Genomic DNA, 18,783 nt, shown 5'->3' with positions numbered 1-18,783 from the left:
GTTCCCATTCAACCTTTGTTTCCTATTATGGTCAAACGCAAGTATTCAAACTACTATATTTCTCCCACTTTGAATATTTTCAGTCTAATTTCTCTACTCACCATGTGTTAATTGACTCTCACCAGCTAATCCTGCTGGATCCTGCAGAAAGAAGTTAGTTCATTTGAGTGTCAACTGTCCTCCTGAATAAAAGACATCATAGCAGCTCCCCCTCTTAATCCTAAGCAGCCCTTCTATGAGGTCACCATGGAACTCTGTTAGCTATCACTTGGCTGTAGCAGACTGGTTACATTTGGAGTAACATCAGGGAAAATATGAGGAGGATTCCATAGGCCAAAACTAGAAGAGAATGCTACAAAGCACACTCACAGAAACTTTTTAATTACATGTTAGCAATTTGCCTTTTATTGATGAAAGGAGAAGTGTGACCTTACAGATCATAAAGGATGATGATCAGAATTACAGGACATATCTCAAGGACAAAGGAATACAAATAATCCTATAAGACAGTATGGTACAAACAAAACACTCATGCAACAAGTAGAAAATGGCAGAATCCAAGTATGTAGAGCTTACCCAATTCAACCACCTGAAGCCAAGACAATACTTTTTCCTTTTATGTATGTCTCAGTCCTTCTTTTGAATAGGGAAGCTAACAGCACTTAGTGAAAGGAAGTGAAGTAGAAGTCAAGTTAATTTTAGAAATCTATGCTTTAGTTAGTACCATTAGTCCCTGGCAATCCAAAGTAGTGTAATTACTGAGATTTTCTCATTCTAACTCATGGTACTCTGTATCACTTCTATAAGAACAACTGAGTAAAAAAAAAAAATAGTGCTAAAGTAAATCATGAGTGAAATTACTTCTCGAATCAATGAAGAATCTAGCAAAACTATTTCATCCAAAATGTCTAAAACCCAAAACAGGGTGCGAATTTTTAAATTATAACATAGAAAACTAAACACTTCCATTTGTCAAGTGAAAAATAATAAGACAGGATTTGGGAGGAAGTTCTAGGCAACTGGGAACTCCCATTTTAAAACTCCTAACTCTAATATGGATCAGCAATTCCTATGTAACAACATGGGAGAGCAGCCTGGAACATTGAAATGTTCCTTGATTTGTCCATAGTCAAATAACTAATATATAGTAGAGGATTATATAAATCCAATTCTTTCTACTTCAAAGCCAGTCTTCTATACACCATATAATGCTACCTCTCCAAGTTAAGGAATATATACAATTTTCCTATACCCTGGGAAAAAAAAAGAGGAACCTAACTGCAACTTTATGAAAGAAGAGTTATTAGACTGGATACCTACAGAAGGATTTTAATCATTAGTCTTTAAACGATTAGGAAAAAAATCATCATGTTAAATATCTCTAATAAGACTCTGATGTCCAAGATATTTAGGGAATTAATACAAATATTTAACTTTTCCCAATTAAAAGGTATGAACAGTTCAAATGAAGAACTGAAAACTATTAATAACAATTTTAAAAAGATGGTTTGATTTCACATAGAGCAAGTTGGCAAAAATTACAAAAGATAGACTGATTTCATGTTGTAAGGACTATAAAATGGGCATAGTAATACACCGTTGGTAGAGCTGGGGACTGATCCAACTGTTCTAGGAAGCAATTTGGAATTGTAACAAGCAAAAGACATCAAGTGGTTAATTATGGAAATTAAGTGAATTACATGGACTTCATCTTGTGACAATTCTAAAACTAGCTTAGTTTCATATGTCTAGTCTAAATTCTGTCTTGTGCAAAGTTTATTGGGAACTGTGAGAAAATCACATCGCATTGTTTGAACCCATGGCTGGGAAACTATACCTGCTGTTTAGAGACCCTTAGCCAAGGAACCCAAAATGCAGTTATATCCTATGACTGATGAGAAAAATGTTTCTTATAATCTCAAGCAACCTATGTTTTATCTGAAAACTCACCCCATACTAATTAACCAATTAGTTTCCATGTTCTTGACTGTTTACATATACGTGGAGAGGAGTGGGCCATCTCTTTTTCTAACGTCAGGAAACTATACCTGTTCCCTCCCAATTAGAAAAGTGCCTAATCTTTTATCCAATTAGGAATCAGATTACTTAACATTGTCTTGTTTCCTTTTAACTAACTGGCCTTGTTTTTAATGTATGTATTTAACGTATGTAAGTCTGTCACCCTCTATATTCAAGGTTCAACCCTGAGCTGAGGAAGGGTTTTAGTTTCAACTTGTTAGGCAAATAGCATGCTTTGCTTTAAAAACAAATATGCTCAGAAGATAGAACCTTTCTTTCTTCAGTCATTTCATCTTTTCTCATGTATCATGCTAAAAAGTGACCAAAATGTTTATACTCATTAATCCAATGGGCTAAGAGACATAGACAAAAGGAAGTCAAACAGAGAAAGGTCCCATATACACTAAAACTATTCATAGGAGCATTGTTTGTGGTGGCACAGACCTGGAAACAAAAAAAGGTTCTATGAACTAGGGAATGGCTAAAAAAACTGGAGTACATGATGTAATGCAATATTACTGTACTTTTAAGAAATGATGAATATGAAGAATTCAGAGAAGCATGGGAAAATTTAAATGGACTAACTCTGAGTAATGAGAACCAGGAAAATATACAATGATTACAACATAAATGAAAATAACAACAACAAAAAAATAAACCTGAAGGTATAATAACAACAAAGGTCAATGATTTTCTTGGTCCTTAAGAGCTGAAAAAATATACCTCCCTTCCTTCTATCCAAGTGTGAGGAACTATAGGTTTTAGTACATAGCATATGCTGTCCAATTCAATAGATGACATGGCTAGTTATGCCAAAGTTCTTCCCCCATCTTTCTTTTATTATCTTCTGTTACCAAGGATGGCTTTCTGGGCAAATGAAGGGGTAGAGGATTGATGTGGAAAGTGATATATAAAAAAACAAAGATATCAATTTCATAAAATCTTCATCATGTAATGCAGTTTTATCATTGCTTCAATAAAAAATATTACTCTTATTCAGATGTTTTATAAAGATTCTCATAAAAACCTACCATCTCCATTAATTCATAATTTTATATTTCCTACGGAGAAGTATGTTCTCTCCTCCCAATTCCATGTTGCTGAGCAGGAAGGGGAGAAGGGGAGGGTGGGAGATCTGAACAAAATAAATCCTCATCAATTGCTCGGTCACAGGATGATGCAGAAAACATCACTACACACCCTAAAAAGCAACAAAGTAAATTAATATCTCAAAGCAATCTTGAAAAGTGTTTTTGATAAATTCAAGGAATAAAAATTATTGAAAAGTCACTGAAAAAAATCACATAATCTTAAGAGCTGAAAGGATCCTCAGTGGTCAACTAGTTAAACTCAAGCATGTTAAAATGTAAGGTCCTTTTGAGTAGATTGTTTTATTCAGTTTATCCCCAATATCTAACACAATGCAAATAAAGTACACAGTAGGTACTTAAAAAATGTTTCATTAATTGAACCACCTCAGTGGTAAATATCCCTGCCAAATGGTTATACAGTTTAAAACTACAGATTCCCATTAAGAGAACTTTTTCCCATTTCACTGCAGACCCAACTTAAAAGTAACAAAAAGAAATAGACACCAAAATATTTACACCAGCAATTTTGGAGTATCAAAGAACTGGAAACAAAGTAGATACCAATCAGAGAACAACAAAACAAGTTATGATGGGGGGGGGGGGGGGAGGAAGGGGAGAGAATTGATGCAAAGTAAACAAAACAAGGAAAACATTATCTACAACCATGTAAACAGAAACAAGAATAAAACAATCAAAACTGTTTCAAAATTGTGATGTTAGGTAAGCTTAGACCCAAAGAAGAGACAAGAAGTCATCTCCTCTCCAACCTCTTTAGGGGATATGGATGTGGAATGTAGTATATACCTTTTTAAATGTTGGTTCAGCTATTTTCTTTCCCTTTGTTTTATCCTTTGTTAAAAGGGATTGCTCTGTGTGAGGGTGAGAGGAGAATAGTACACACTGATAAATATAGCTGATGTAAGTTAATCAAAAAGGTTCTTTTTCTCCCCTCCCCCCTTCATTTTTGCCCATTGGACTGATCCCCTGGGACCAAGCAGAACACATCTAATTCTTCTTCCATAATTGTTGGATGGATATTTGAAGCATCATGTTTCCCCTGAGTCTTCTTCAACTCTTAAAAGAGATAGAAAGATGGGGCAGCTGGGTAGCTCAGTGGATTGAGAGCCAGGCCTAGAGACAGGGAGGTCCTAGGTTCAAATCTGGCCTCAGACACTTCCCAGCTGTGTGACCCTGGGCAAGTCACTTGACCCCCATTGCCTACCCTTACCACTCTTCCACCTATAAGTCAATACACAGAAGTTAAGTGTTTAAAAAAAAAAGAGATAGAAAGAACCTCAGTAATAAACTAGTCCAACCACAACCAGGAGTACCTTAAAATAGAAATTCCTTGATAACAGGGATTGTTTCATTCACTAGATTCCCAATACCAAACACAGAGCACTTAAAGGCACAATTTAGGTCATCCTTCAAAGCAGAATTTGAAATTTAGGCACTTAGTAGCTAACCCTGGGAGAAGATACTTAACCTATCTCAGACTACTTCTTAACCCACCTAAGGTTATGAGAAGCAAATGAGAAAATAGATGTAAAGCTCTTTTGCAAAGCTCAATATATTAGTTATGATCATTATTACCACTTATTCTGGTTCCTCCAATCACGACAAAAATATGAAGCCTAGAACTGAATACAACATTCTAGGTACATGTAGTAAAGAATGAAGAGGTACTTTAATTTCCCTCATTCTGGAGCTTCTGAGCTCAACAATTGAACTTCTAAGTCAACTTAAAATATTTGTCTTTTGCTCCTCAACTATGTATCATTCTGACTCTTAAGTACCATTATTCAGAGAAGTAATAAATGGAACAGAGCCTAAACCTGAAGATCTAACAAAATACTATTAATTATTCTTTTCAAATTAAGGATGGCAAACAAGGTTGTTAAAAGTCAGCTTAGACCCATCATCATTACTTTTAGTGTCAATCAGCACTGTTTAAGCTTTAACTTGTGACCTTTAAAACTTACTCACTGAAGTTTTTTAATCAATACTATATAACCTGTCAAGTTGCTAAAGTACACATTAGCAAAGAAATCATCCTTTTTCCTTTCAAACAAGGGAGTTTGAATCCATAAACCCACAATACTAGTTTGAAAAGGAATCCTAAGGAAACTAGCTCCTTTTTCAGAAACTGAGGCCCAGAAGTGGAAAATCCCTTTGCCAAGGTCACAAAAAAAAAAAAGTGAACTTATCAGTCATGTCCATACTCAAGTCCAAATCTCCTTGCCCATATCAAATATTCTTTTCCCACTGAACTGTCAAGGACCTAACTCAGAATCAAAGAATCCAAAACCCAGATGTACAAGAGAAAAGTGTGGTGCCATCTATCTTCTCCATTTTCCTTCCCTCTCCCACCCACCCCCAAAATACTTCTCTGGGAAAAATATCCTTTAATTCAATATAGTTCCTCAATTCATAGGCAATCTTCAAAGATATTTGCAGCAAGGAACAGGAATAGAAGTTAAAAATTTGAGTTAGTCAAGCACCTGGAGACCCAGGGGCCTAAAATCACTAACTTCCTTTGGGGTAAAGGATCAAAGAACAGTCAGAACTCTGAATGATCTACTACAAAAATGAATGTGAAAAAGCAACACACTTGTTTTAATATTAAATTTAATGTGTCAAAATGTAAATATAAATGTGAATGACAAATAACATGTTCTTTCAGGTGCTTTTACAAGTGTACTAGAAAGAATAAGGAGAAAGGTTAAATGGCATGTTTTTAGTTGAAAAAAATCCTAATGAGATGATCTGAGTTCAAATTATAGAATACTAAATCTTGGGTGACTCACTAGGGAATGGCCCCAGCTGCTAGAATGAAGGAACCTTAAAATACTATAATAAGGAACATCTATTCCACTCTCTTCTCATTTTTTAAATAAGAGAAACTGAGACCCAGCTTGGGAACATGATTTACACAGTCATATGGTGACTGTGACTACCTAGCAACCAGCTCTTTTCTCACTTTAATGTTTTCTACATAATTCACCTACTTGCTTAGCTCAATAAGGACTTTGGCAACACTCTGGTCATCTGTATTCTCTTCCTTTTCTACTCAGAAAGTTTGAACTAAGTCTCCTAGCTTTAATAACAATTATTATTCTATTATAATTACTAGTTTCATAAGTTTGGTGTTGTACTCCTAGCTTTGATAGCAACATTCTTCTCACTAAAGGTTTAGACTTTCCACTTTAATAATTAATTAAATTTATGTCTACTCTTATGTCTACTCTTAAGACTTAGATTCCACACTTTAATACTATTCATTTCAAATTGTTACTTGTCAATAAAATGACAGGAACAATACCATTCCAATCAAAACTGATCATCACAAATTTCATTTTGCAAACATATACTATTGTAATGATTTCCATCTATTAAAAACTTCCTTTATTTTGTTTTACAACTGAAATTCAAGAGTTAATGCCAGAAGATACTCAATATATTAAACTAACAACCTTTGTCCTCTCCATGGTAATCATAGTCAACCACCTGCCCAAGTCCTACAGTTGTCTTCCCCAACCATTTCTCTTCTGTTCCCATTTCCAGTACTCTCAGCAACTTTTAAATAGTTCATATAGTAACTTAAGAAAAAAGAGCAAACTTTTTGTTGAAAAAGTCATGTGCATTAATTTGAAGCAAAATTTTATTTGCCAAAACTGATAAGGAAAGATAAGTCCTTACAGATGCTCTTTTAATGTCAAGTTTGGGGCATAAAAGAAGAAAAAAACTAAAAGAAAAAAAAAAACAAATACAAAAAACCCTAGTATTTTGGTGAATAGCACATTCACTTCTGCTAATTCAGTAAAGAAAATATATGGATAGTATAGGAGAAATCATACTGGTCTGAGTATGAGAAATTCTGGTTTTCCAGCTTCCAACCAGTTCTCCATCAGTATGACTGATCATGGATGGAGAAATCACTTCTCTTATTATAAACCTGCTTCCTCATCTATATACTAAGGGGGTTGGACCAAAATATTATTAAGTCCTCTCTAGTTCTGATATTCTAAGATGGTCTACAGCTCGATACTCTACCAAAAAAATCTCTGAACTGTGACTAAGCATTCAAGTTTTCATATGCTAGTGTTAGGACATAGACTGTATATGTTTACAACTAATTATATATACACTATGTTCTTGGAAACTATGATAAGGTATCCATCCATCTTTAAAGTCTGTTTGCTATTTACCTTGCACAATCATAGTCCAACCATGAAGCTTATTATATGTAACTAAAATTGTGGTTTCTGACTCTTCATTGTCATACTGCAATTATCAGAGTTCAAGCTCTAGGAATATGGACTAGCTTACCCCCCCCCAAAAAAAATAAATCACAGACTTGGAGCTGGAAGAGACCTTAAAAAACATTTATTTAACTCAAACCCCTCACACTTTCTATAAAATAACCAACTCTGACCATACTATTACTTACTGAATGAACACTAATAGTACTGTGGTCAGGAGAATAAGACATTACATCCAAATTTAGATTAAGCCAAGAGCTTTCTTCCAAAGTTATATGTGTTTAACAAACTGGATGAAGTAATTTAACAGTTCTACAAATAGTCAAATAAAATATAGGGTAAACAGAAGGGAGGCAAATTTATTTGGGGCCCTTTTATGGAGGTTTTAAATATCTGTGATTTTTCAAAGAGAAATACATGAGGAAAAGCATTGCTAGCACTACAGAAACAGAAGTGGAACCTCTGAAATAGCAACAAATTAGGAAAAGTCCAATTTTACTCATTAAAGATCTTCACTCTTAACAGATGAGAACACAGAAAACAAATATAACAAATACTAAACCAAAAAAAAGATTCATCACATTATTACAGGTTCAGGCTCATCTGGTGATAATTAGTTTTCAGGAACAAACTATTGAAATTATTCTGCAATCACCCTGTTATCACAACAGTAATTTATTCTAATTTGGCTTTATGGACTGGGGCCTTTGACCTTTGCATTAGGTCTGTAGGATGAATTGCTTTGGAATGCACAAAATAAACTATATGTGTTAAATTGGTATGTTGGGAATTCATTCTATTAAAAAAAAGTGTTTTTCCAGACTTAGTCATTTTTGTTAAGAGTAAAATAACTTATTCCCTACCCAAGTCTGTTGAGCTCACATGCTAGAGGGTATAACAGAACAAAAGTTAAGTTTCTGATATCATGGACTTGGTATTTAAAAATAAAGTGTATAGAATCCTAAAACAAAATTTCACTGTACTTGACTTACATAACTTAAGAACAAATGCACAATGACTTAGGGAAAACAAAAATATAATTAGGAGATCATAGGCTTTCAGCTTGGAAAGACCTCAGTGGTTAGCTAATTCAGATTTTACCTTTGGTAAAGAAAAAGGAAGTGAATTCAGAAATAAAATTCTCCAAATTAAAATATGAAAAAAGCTGATAACTGAGCCAAGCATCTGAAGCCAAAGTCTTTTCTTGGAAAACATCCCACAAAATCTTAGCAATTTGAGACAATTTGAAAAACTGTGACTTAGAAAGTGCCTGATCATTAAACAGAGTCCAAGACACTGTATTTAAAGCAATTATGGTAAAGTCAAAGGTCATTCTTCACTAATCTGGTTAAGTCTGAAGAGTGAGTCTTGGTATGAAATTCAGTCACAACAGTGCAGTTTCCTATACTCCTCAGGTAGCATACAATATGCCAAGAGAACACAAACTACTTATTAAAGTTCACTTCATAATGACCTAAATACAAATTAGTTGGGTGAGATAGTATGAGCATCAACCATAAAAATTCAGTTTGATCAGCAGACTTCAAAGTCCTAAATGACTAGTTTTGCCCCTTACCAAAGCAACCATTTAGATTAAATGGCAATATTATTTTAGGGACATCACCCCAATGAATTCAGTGTGTTCCTGTATGAAGTTACTTATTTTGTTTATCAACATTCATGTTAAATTCCTTCTCAAGTAACATGACATATTTAGAAAGGTATTTCTTCATATATAAAGGTTTTCATGTTTATATACATCCTGGCTATAGTAGCAACAATCAGAATTTACATTCCATTAACAATTGTGCATGGTATTTAAATGAATATTCACAAGGCTGTCCTTGGTCCATTTAAGTTCACACCAAGCTTAATGTAACATTTTTCTTTGAAGCTACTTCTGAGAAATTCGTGGTATGAAGAAAATAGCCATATTTTATTTGTATTTAAGATAAATTTTTGTTTGCTACTTTAAATCATGCCCAAAAGTAGAAAAAAAAAATCTACTCTTGACTACCAGTGAGAGACCTATTTTATTCGTCTTTAGAATAAGGAAAAGGAATGTCTAGCCTAACAAAGACTCTAAGACAAACTGTGTGGTTAGGATGACAAAGAAAAAGAATATCTAGATAACAAAAGAATTCAAAACTGCAATAAATTAGTTTAAAGAAAGGATACAAAAGGAGTATCCACAATTTAATCATGTGAACAGACTTGGACTATCAGCATCTTGTGTTGAGCCTAATAGACCAGGGCATGACAAATTTCAGAAGACATGACACTTGAAATACAGAACTTTATTTAGAAACTGTTTAAAGTAGAAAAAAACCCTGTCAAGAAAGACCAGGTGGAATATGGTTTCCCAGTAAAATGGAATTTTTAGGGCAACAAAAGTCTAAAAGGCCACAAGAGAGAAATAGCACCACTGTATTTTAACAATGGCGAGTTACTTGCATTTTTGGCATTATTATTATTAATTAAATTTGGGTTTTCCTCAGAATTCCACACAGATTCATGCACTACACAACAATTTTATCATAAATGCTCGCCTTCTACACACATTTTAGGACACCAGAATCTACCACCAGAAACAAATTGATACAAGCACATCAGGACCGATCAATCTCAGTAGTAGGTGACTGAGAAATCTGGCAGGTTCCTACCAAACAAAAAGGATGAAACAGGCTGAGGTGCAAAGCAAAAGATGGGAGTGTTTAGGAATGAAATATTTTAAATATTAATATTTAAATTAGACATGGTACTGTATTTTCTGCAAAAAAATTAACATTTAGTAACACACTCTAATGAATTTTATCTCCAAGGAGATTAGTGCACTGGCAACTATTCAGATACAGTGAGAGCTGTGGACAGCAGGTACCAAAAAAAAGCCCAAGGCCTTATAGATCACAAGGTAATCTCAGCCTTTACAGATCACTCTCCCTCTACCAGAGGTCCAGAAAGAACATGGAGCATGATCACCTGCCCATGGTATGTCTTGTTCTCAGCAGCATGCTTTAAGGGGCAGAAAGAAGAGACCCCAAAAGGGGAACATAAGGGGAAAGGAAGAATAAAAAGTTAACTAAAAGAAAACAAGACAATCTGCTCCCAAGTAACATTCATTTCTGGGGAGGCATTTTTGCTTTCCAAAAGCTATCGTTAGGTAATATAAAACCAGACACATCTTGCTTTCTAGAAAATACAATGCACAGAAGATTTGGAGTAACATCGAAAAACTGATACAGAAATGCTCAACAAAAACAATTTGAGCTCTTCAACTCAATCATACATCTCAGAGCCAAAAGACTCCCTCTGATTGTTAGGCAAAAATCCAGCTTATTCTTTCATGGGGACTAACCACTTAGTAATACCAAAAAGCTCTAGAATAAATTTCTTTACTTTGCATTCTGATCAATTTCTATGCCTGCAAGTACTAAGAGCACCACAGGGCTTCCCAGAACGCCGTGTATAAGATTAGGCGCTTTCTAACCACAATATGAAGCACAAAGAATTCTGTCAAATTACATTTTATAATCTGACATATGGAAACATTTTTAAATACTCTTAAGGCATTATTTATTTAGTTCTCTGTTGAGATTTCACATTAGCTAATCCATTTTGTGAGTCGTCTTCACATTTCTCTATTCTGAGCCTCCATTTAGTATGTTATATAAAAACAATTTTTCAGGAATCAGTGTGTTTACCAGCAACCAAAAAGTGAGCTCTCAAGGTCTGCCTCTTTGTTCCCTAAGTGAACCAGCTAGATGTTAATACTGCTCTGCCACAAGATAAAAGTTCCTAACTCAAAACTCATTGGAAAAGGAGTGAAACTTCTGCAAAGTGCACTTTAAGAAGAGGTACTTTTTGCTTACGAAAAGAAACCAGTGAGTGAGTCCTCTAAAAATAATAAAAGGGAGTATTTTACAGTTAAGCACATGATTTGGGGTGAAGAATTCAGATGTTGCTGCTCTACTGGTACAGTACATGGGTTATTAATACTCTTCTTGCTCCTCTTGTGGACCCCCTTCATCAGGTATCACAAAGCCTTCCTAAAAGAGAAAGAGGGGAAAAGATGCTTTACTCAAGACTATTTTATAGCTCACATTAACCGTCACTTTACATGTTAATAGTTATTTTCTCACTCAATAACCCTGTGCAGTAAGTACTTCAAGAATTATTATTTTATCTGGGAAAATTCTGAAGGACTTATGACAAAGAATGCTCGCTATCTCTAGAAAAAGAAACGTTGGAGTCAGATATAGATCAAAGAACACCATCTTCCTCATTAGTTTATTTATGATTTTATTTTGGGGGACTTGGTTTTATATGAGTATTCTATTACACCAGTGACCAACATGGAAGTATGTTTTGTATGCTAATACATGTATAATCCAGATCAAATTGCTTATACCATTTCCAAGAGGGGGGAGGGGAAAGGAGGGAGGGATTTTGGATGTTATAATTTCTGAAAACATTTGCTAAAAATTGTTATTACATGTAGTTGGAAAAAATATCTTTGAATAAAAAGAGGGGGAAAAAGAATTGCCATTTTATCCATTTACAGAATTACTATTTTATCCAACTTACAGATTAACAAGAAAGGTTCAGAGATGGAGTACAATTTGCTAAAGAGGACAAAGCACTAAGATATATATATATTTTTTATTTTATTTTTTAAAACCCTTACCTTCTGTTTTAGAATCAATACTATGTATTGGCTCCAAGGCAGAAGAGTGGTAAGGGTAGGCAATAGGGGTCAAGTGACTTGCCCAGGGTCACACAGCTGGGAAGTGTCTGAGGTCATATTTGAACCTAGGACCTCCCATTTCTAGGCCTGGCTCTCAATCCACTGAGCTACCCAGCTGTCCCCCACTAAGATATATATGCAAGTCAGATCTGGAATTAAATTCTTCTGGATCAAAGTTCAAAATATGTATACCAACATTTAAGAATAGCACCAAGCCAACAGTTCTACTGGTAATCAATATTAACAATAATTACAGATCACAATGGGGCAGCAAGGTGGCTCAGTGAATAGAGCCAAGACTGGATTCAGGAGGACCTGAAATCCAATCTGACCTCAGACACTTCCTAACTGTAACCCTGGGCAAATAACTTAACTCCCAATTGCTTAGACTTTACTGCTCTTCTGCCTCAGAACTGAAATTTAATGTTAATTTTAAGACAGATGGTGAGGATTTTAAAAAAATTGTACAAAACAAGGTCCCAAGATAACTCCAAGGAACTCCAGATAATAAATGCTATTCATAGTCAAAGGAACTATTGGAATCTGATTGCAAATCCAAGTGTACTATCTTTCATTTTAATAATTTCATGAGTTTTTTATTGAATGTATGAAATGTGTTTTGCATTATGGCATGGGAAATATGTACTGCATGAAAAGCACTGGTATAATCTATATCAGACTATTCACCACCTCAGAGAAAAGGGGGAGGAAAAATCTGACATTGCAAAATGTCAGCAAACAATTGTCAAAAATTATTTCTACATCTAACTTTTAAAAAGTTTTAAAATTATAGATCACATTTGTATATCTATGTATAAAGAGAAAAACTTCAAAACTTGAAAAATTATTTACATCAATCATTTCACTTGAGCCTCAAAACAATCCTTTGAAGTAGGTGCTATTATCTATTTTACACAAAAAGAAACTGAAGCCTAAACTGAGCATGAGGGTGTCAAGCTTCTAAGTGTCAGAGATAAGATTTGAATCCCAGTCTTCCTATCTCTTAAGTCCTGGGTTCTATCTTTATCACAGTAGCAACCATTAAAGCATTCTTTGACTTCAACACCAAAAAACTGTTGGGATGAAGGAGGAGAAAGGCCTGAAGGAAAAATTTTTAAAAAAAGAATATGACTGCTAAATACAAAATTTATAGTCTTAGTTAGTATCTGTGCATAGAAGTTAAAAGAAAGGGCAAGAAATGGTGAGCTATGGTGTAGAAGGGTAAAAATGGCACTTTTTTGGCAAGTTGGTTAATTTTGCTTTATCTCTCTTTTTTTCTTTTTTAGAGACAGCTTTCTGAAAAGGAGAGAAGACAGGACATGTAGATGTAAATGCCCAATTTTCCTTGAATTTTTGTAAAAGAAAAAATTTAATTTTATACATTTTTTAAGTTTTAAGTCTTTTGAAGTATTACAGAAACAAATATTTTAACACACTATGCTAATAGTCTCCAAAAAATGTCTTAATCTGTTTTAAGTCCATCACCACTGTCAGTAGATAGCTAACATGTTTCATCATGAAGTCTTTTGGAATCACAGTTGGTCATTTTTTGACCAGTTTTTAGGTCTTTTGAAGTTGTCTGTTTTTAAAATATGGTCAGTTCCAATGTGGCATTTGCCTAACCCATTTTATATACTCAGTATGTCTTCCCTTTCTAAACTGGAAAAAAGGAAAAGAGACAGAAAAACCTAAGACAGCCAATGTCTAGAAAGAAGATGAGATAATTAAATCTTCCTTCTTCATTCAACAATCCAAAACTGAAACTCACATCTGTGGCATAGAGAATCTCCACAATCCTCTGCAACACTGGATCACTTTCTCCTTCATTTTCCTGACAAATCAATTCAATATTCCTTAGCTTTCCAAAGTAGAAGTCTCTCTCTTTCTCCAAGTCTTCAACAGTGAGTTTCAATACATTGATCTATATAAGAGATAAAACAAAATAAATATATGGCACTAGTGTGACAATACATCTGGTAAAAACCTAAGCCTCTTCCCATCTATTAGTATCCTCTCCTACAATTTTGGTATTGGATAGAGAAATGGACTTGAAATCAAGAAGAATAGGATTTTATTTTTTTCAATTAGCAAAAAACTACATTTTCTCTCACTCCCATCCTCTCCTTCTGAAAAAAAAAAAAAAGGAAAAACAAAGCCCCCGTAACAAATATGTATCATCAAGCAAAACAAATTCTAGCATTGGTTATAATGCAAAAAAAAAAAGTCTCAATTTGTTCTGAGTCTATCACCATTCTGTCAGTAGATGTTTCATCAGGAGACTTCTGGAATCAAGTTTGGTTATTTTGTTGATCTGAGTTATGTCCTTCAAAGTTGTCTGTTTTTATAATATTGTTATTGTATAAACTGTTCTCCTGATTCAGTTGTGAGGCAAGTTATACACAGGCTGTGATCTACACTGATGAAGGAATTCCCACTCCAATGCAATTAGAGGACCTTATATATTGACATATTATTTTTCTCTTTATATGTTCCTTCTCTTTAGAATGTAAGCTTTGTATTTCCAATGCATTCTTATATGCAGAGGATATTTTTTAATTTTATTTTTAATTTTATTTTGAATATTTTCCCAGTTACATATTTCATGTTCTTTCCCTCTCCCCCAAATCCCTCTAACCCCTCTTAGCCCATGCGCAATTCCACTGGGTTTTACATGTATCATTGATTAAGACCTAATTCCACATTATTGATAGTTGGACTAGAGTTATCGTTTAGTGTCTATATCCCCAATAATATCCCCATCAGTCCATGTGTTCAAGCAGTTGTTTTTCTTCTGTGTTTCTCCTCCCATAGTTCTTCCTCTGAATGTGGCTAGTTTTCTTTTTCATAAGTCCCTCAGCCTTGCTCTGGATTCTTGCATTGCTGCTAGTAGAGAAGTCTGTTATGTTCGATTGTACCATAGTGTACAATGTTCTCCTGGATCTGCTCCTTTCACTCTGCATCAATTCCTGGAGGTCATTCCAGTTCACATGGAATTCCTCCAGTTCTTTATTCCTTTGAGCACAATAGTATTCCATCACCAACAGATACCACAATTTGTTCAGCCATTCCCCAATCAAAGGACATTCTCTCATCTTCCAATTTTTTGCCACCACAAAGAGCATGACTATAAATATTCTTGTACATGTCTTTTTCCTTATTATCTCCGGAGGATATTTAGTAATATTTGTTGAATTTAGCTGAAATCAGACACTTCATAATAAATAAGTAAATAAAAGATAACACAAATTTGACAAGTATATAACTTTACTTCAAATTATTACATTGTCCTAGACTTGAACAATTATGTGAAAACACACAATCTTTCATCCAGCTTAAATATTCTCAGACCTATCCAAAGTCACAACAACAATAAGCCTCTACTTTAGGAGAGTGTACTACTTGCCTCTCTTCCTGCTTAATGAGTTTCATAACCTTCAGTAAAGATATTGAAGTAGAAAGTAGGAAAAGAGAAGCACTAATTCAATGAACAAATATTTATCCAATGCCAACAATATATAAAACTGTACAAAAATAATTAGAACATAATTCCTTCCTAATGCAGCTAATGAGATAGCACTTGTATATATAAATATTGAATAATTACAATGTAAAGTACTACAAAGCTATTAAGACATTAAGAAACAGTAAACACTGGTCAAATGTAGTGACCAATCCTAACTCAGAGTTTGATAATGAGGTATATTTTTCCTTTTTCTGAGTATAGAAATGGTAGACTATGGGTAAAGAATAAGGCATAGGCTGTCAGGTGTGATCAATTTATTATTTGCTTTTCTTAACTATACTACTTTGTTATAAGAGTCTAATTAGGGCAATGGAATTATGAGATGACAGCCATGTTAAAAAGTACCAATAAAACATTTTTAAAATTATGTTATAACTATTAAAAGTACACAATAAACACAATTCAGAATAGAATATAAAAAAAATAATAATGGCAATCTCACCTGTCTACTGCTGCTAAACTATCTTCCCTTCCTAATTCTTATTTAGGTTCCTGAATCCTCCAGGAGTTGCAACATGGTCAAAACTGAACTCATCTTACTCTCCCATGCTCTTTTCCTCTCAACCTTCTGCTGATAAGTCTTTCTCCTCATTCCTGTCCTTTTGCTCTCTGACTTCTGTTTCACCTCAAAAATTCAATCAGTTCCCAAGTTTCAAAAAAACCAGAATCTCCTCAATGCCTTTTTTCTATTCCCACTGCCACCACTCTCATAAGGCCCTCCCTCATTATTTATGAAATAGACTACTCCCAATAGCCTCCTAACTGTTCTCTCTATACCCAGTTTCTCCCCTCTCCAGTCTGAACATTTACCCTGCTGCCAAAATAATCCTCCTAATGCATCATTTTAACCATATCACTACCCTCCCTCCCTATTACCTACAATATGCAAGTCCCTAGAGCTTTTAAGATTCTCAATAATATGACTTTATTCCACAAACTCTCTGTTCCTGTCAAATGGCTACAACAGTTTCCTATTCTGACCTTGCCTCCCCTAGTCTTCATAAATTAGCAAAGGTTGATGCCAGTTCCTGGAATGTAATTCATCTTATAAAAAAAAAACCAATGAACTACAGGTGCTATTTGTAGAAATTTTCAATATATGAAAGCCAAATCAATCATTCCTACAAACTATTGTATGTTTTCTATTAAAAAAAAACTGGTCATCAAATCTTTTGACATCTCTCATTTTTTTAATTGAACTCCCCCCCCTACTGTTTGTCCTTTCTCTTCTTTCTCCCTCTATTCCTTATCCCACACCTTTGACTGTCCTATGCAGTGATTCAGTAAGAGAAATGGCCACCACCCAACCTCCCTTACCACATATCAAATTTTTTTTTTTCTGGTCCAAATTTGTTATTTCATCAATTAAAGGAAATACCCAGTTATACTTCCTATCAACTTTTTTGCAGCTTACAGTCTAGAATGATAACAACACTTAGGGTTAGCATTTAATTAGAGCCGGTACTTAAAACAAGCTCATTCTTTCATGAAATTGGGGGTTCCCATAGAACATCATTTCTCAAAACTTCCTTGTATCTAAGTAGACATAATAAATGTTTGCTGAATTGTAATGAGCATAACAATCTGAATGACAGAATATTTTTCATCCATTTGACTCTTTTCTGTGTGGATAGGCCAAAATCATTTACCTTATTATATATCTCACTTGGGCAATTCTACCAGAATTTGAAGAAATAAACTCTAATGAATAGGAGCACCTACAAAACACCATCTATAGGGAATCCCTCTTCCATCTGCATTCTACACTGAACATTTTCCATGGCAGTGGAAAACAACTTTGCCAAGTATACATATCTGTGTTAGGCCTTACTTGATATTAATAACAACTAGTATTTACATAGCACTTTAAGATTTGCGAAGTACTTTACATATATTTTCTCATTTGATCTTCTCAAAACCCCTGCAAAGAAGGTGTCAGTCAACGGTACAGATCTTGGCATTGATTTTAAGACACAAATTAAAAGTTTTATTAAAAAATAGTACAGGAATGTTCAAGAGATACCTAAGCATTTAAAGCATTTATTCATGGTATTCATAAATCTAAGAGAGAAAAAAGCTTCTACCCTAGAGTGAAGGGTCCAGAGAGGAAGAATAAATTTCAATTCAAAAAGGTGGGGGTATGTATATTTGCACTTTGTCTCCTGACTTCAGGATAGTACTCTTTCCATAATTTCATGCTACAAACACTTCTTAACATAGTTAAAAAACTCAAAAGCACATTCTTTTGTCACTAACGTCTATATCCTATAGAAACCTTTTAGAGATTGCATGCCTAAACTGCACCTTCAAGCTGCCTATGAGCCGCCCTGCATTAACTCAGAGAGAGGAGGGAGGAAGTGCTCGCATTGGGCTTTTGGGCAGAGGGGAGAGGCATGCAAAAATGTCCTCAAGCTGTGGTGGAGAGGGGGAACAGAGAAGTCCCATCCTGCTTGCCAGGGCACCTGTACCACATCTTAGCCAACATGCTATAGTAATGATCACAGTGCAAAGTATGTAAAAGGCACTGAATACATACTGTGATAAAGGTGGGAATTACCATGACCATTGGTGTCCAATATCTTTGACATTCAGGTTTAGCCATGGGGCTCTGTAAAGTACTGGACACAACTTATTCTGGGAGGTCCGAGGTACAACTAAAGCCACCCTTGCCCCTCAGAAACAAAAGACAAAAAAAAAGGGAAAAAAAGACAAATCTATCAAAAAGATAAGAATACAGTCTAGAAAAAAATACTTTCCCCCCACCCATTCCAGTACTCCAACGGGAGCTGGAAACATCTGGGTCTCAAATCCCTATGACCCCAAAACTTGGGGTTTAAGCTGGGAATAACATTGAAGTTTCACTATACCAGGTAGCAAATAGAAGATATTTTGAAAAACACTGAAAAGAACATTGTTTTGTAGATATATAGTTAACCTTGCTAGAAACCTAGGAACAATGCCCTAAGCTACTTTTTGGAGGTAGAATTAATGATCCTCTTTCATGTTTTCAGTTTCTGAGAACATGATTTCTGTTCCCTTCTTTACTTGTACTTTATTACTGCAGGGTTCTTAACCTGAGGTCCATGGACTCCCCAGTAGTCCATGAATAGACTTGACGGGGGAGGATATCATGAACCTAGATAG

At 34.7% G+C, this 18,783-nt stretch overlaps 1 protein-coding gene across 1 annotated transcript in view; it reads right to left on the bottom strand.

Moving 5' to 3' along the window:
- Positions 1 to 9,386: 9,386 nt before the first annotated feature.
- Positions 9,387 to 18,783, bottom strand: part of MAPRE1 (microtubule associated protein RP/EB family member 1) — a 33,276-nt gene continuing 23,879 nt past the window's right edge. Inside the window, exons 6-7 of the mRNA XM_044664299.1 lie at positions 13,885 to 14,037; positions 9,387 to 11,418 (exon numbers count right to left, since the gene is read on the bottom strand). Coding sequence (XP_044520234.1) covers positions 11,362 to 11,418; positions 13,885 to 14,037 — 210 coding nt within the window. The 3' untranslated portion in view covers positions 9,387 to 11,361. The remainder of the gene's footprint in view (positions 11,419 to 13,884; positions 14,038 to 18,783) is intronic.

This window comes from Gracilinanus agilis, chromosome 2 (genome assembly GCF_016433145.1).
Source record: "Gracilinanus agilis isolate LMUSP501 chromosome 2, AgileGrace, whole genome shotgun sequence".
Lineage (NCBI taxonomy): Eukaryota > Metazoa > Chordata > Mammalia > Didelphimorphia > Didelphidae > Gracilinanus > Gracilinanus agilis.
The sequence above is the reverse complement of the archived record's forward strand: the minus strand, read 5'-3'. Positions and strand labels throughout refer to the sequence as shown.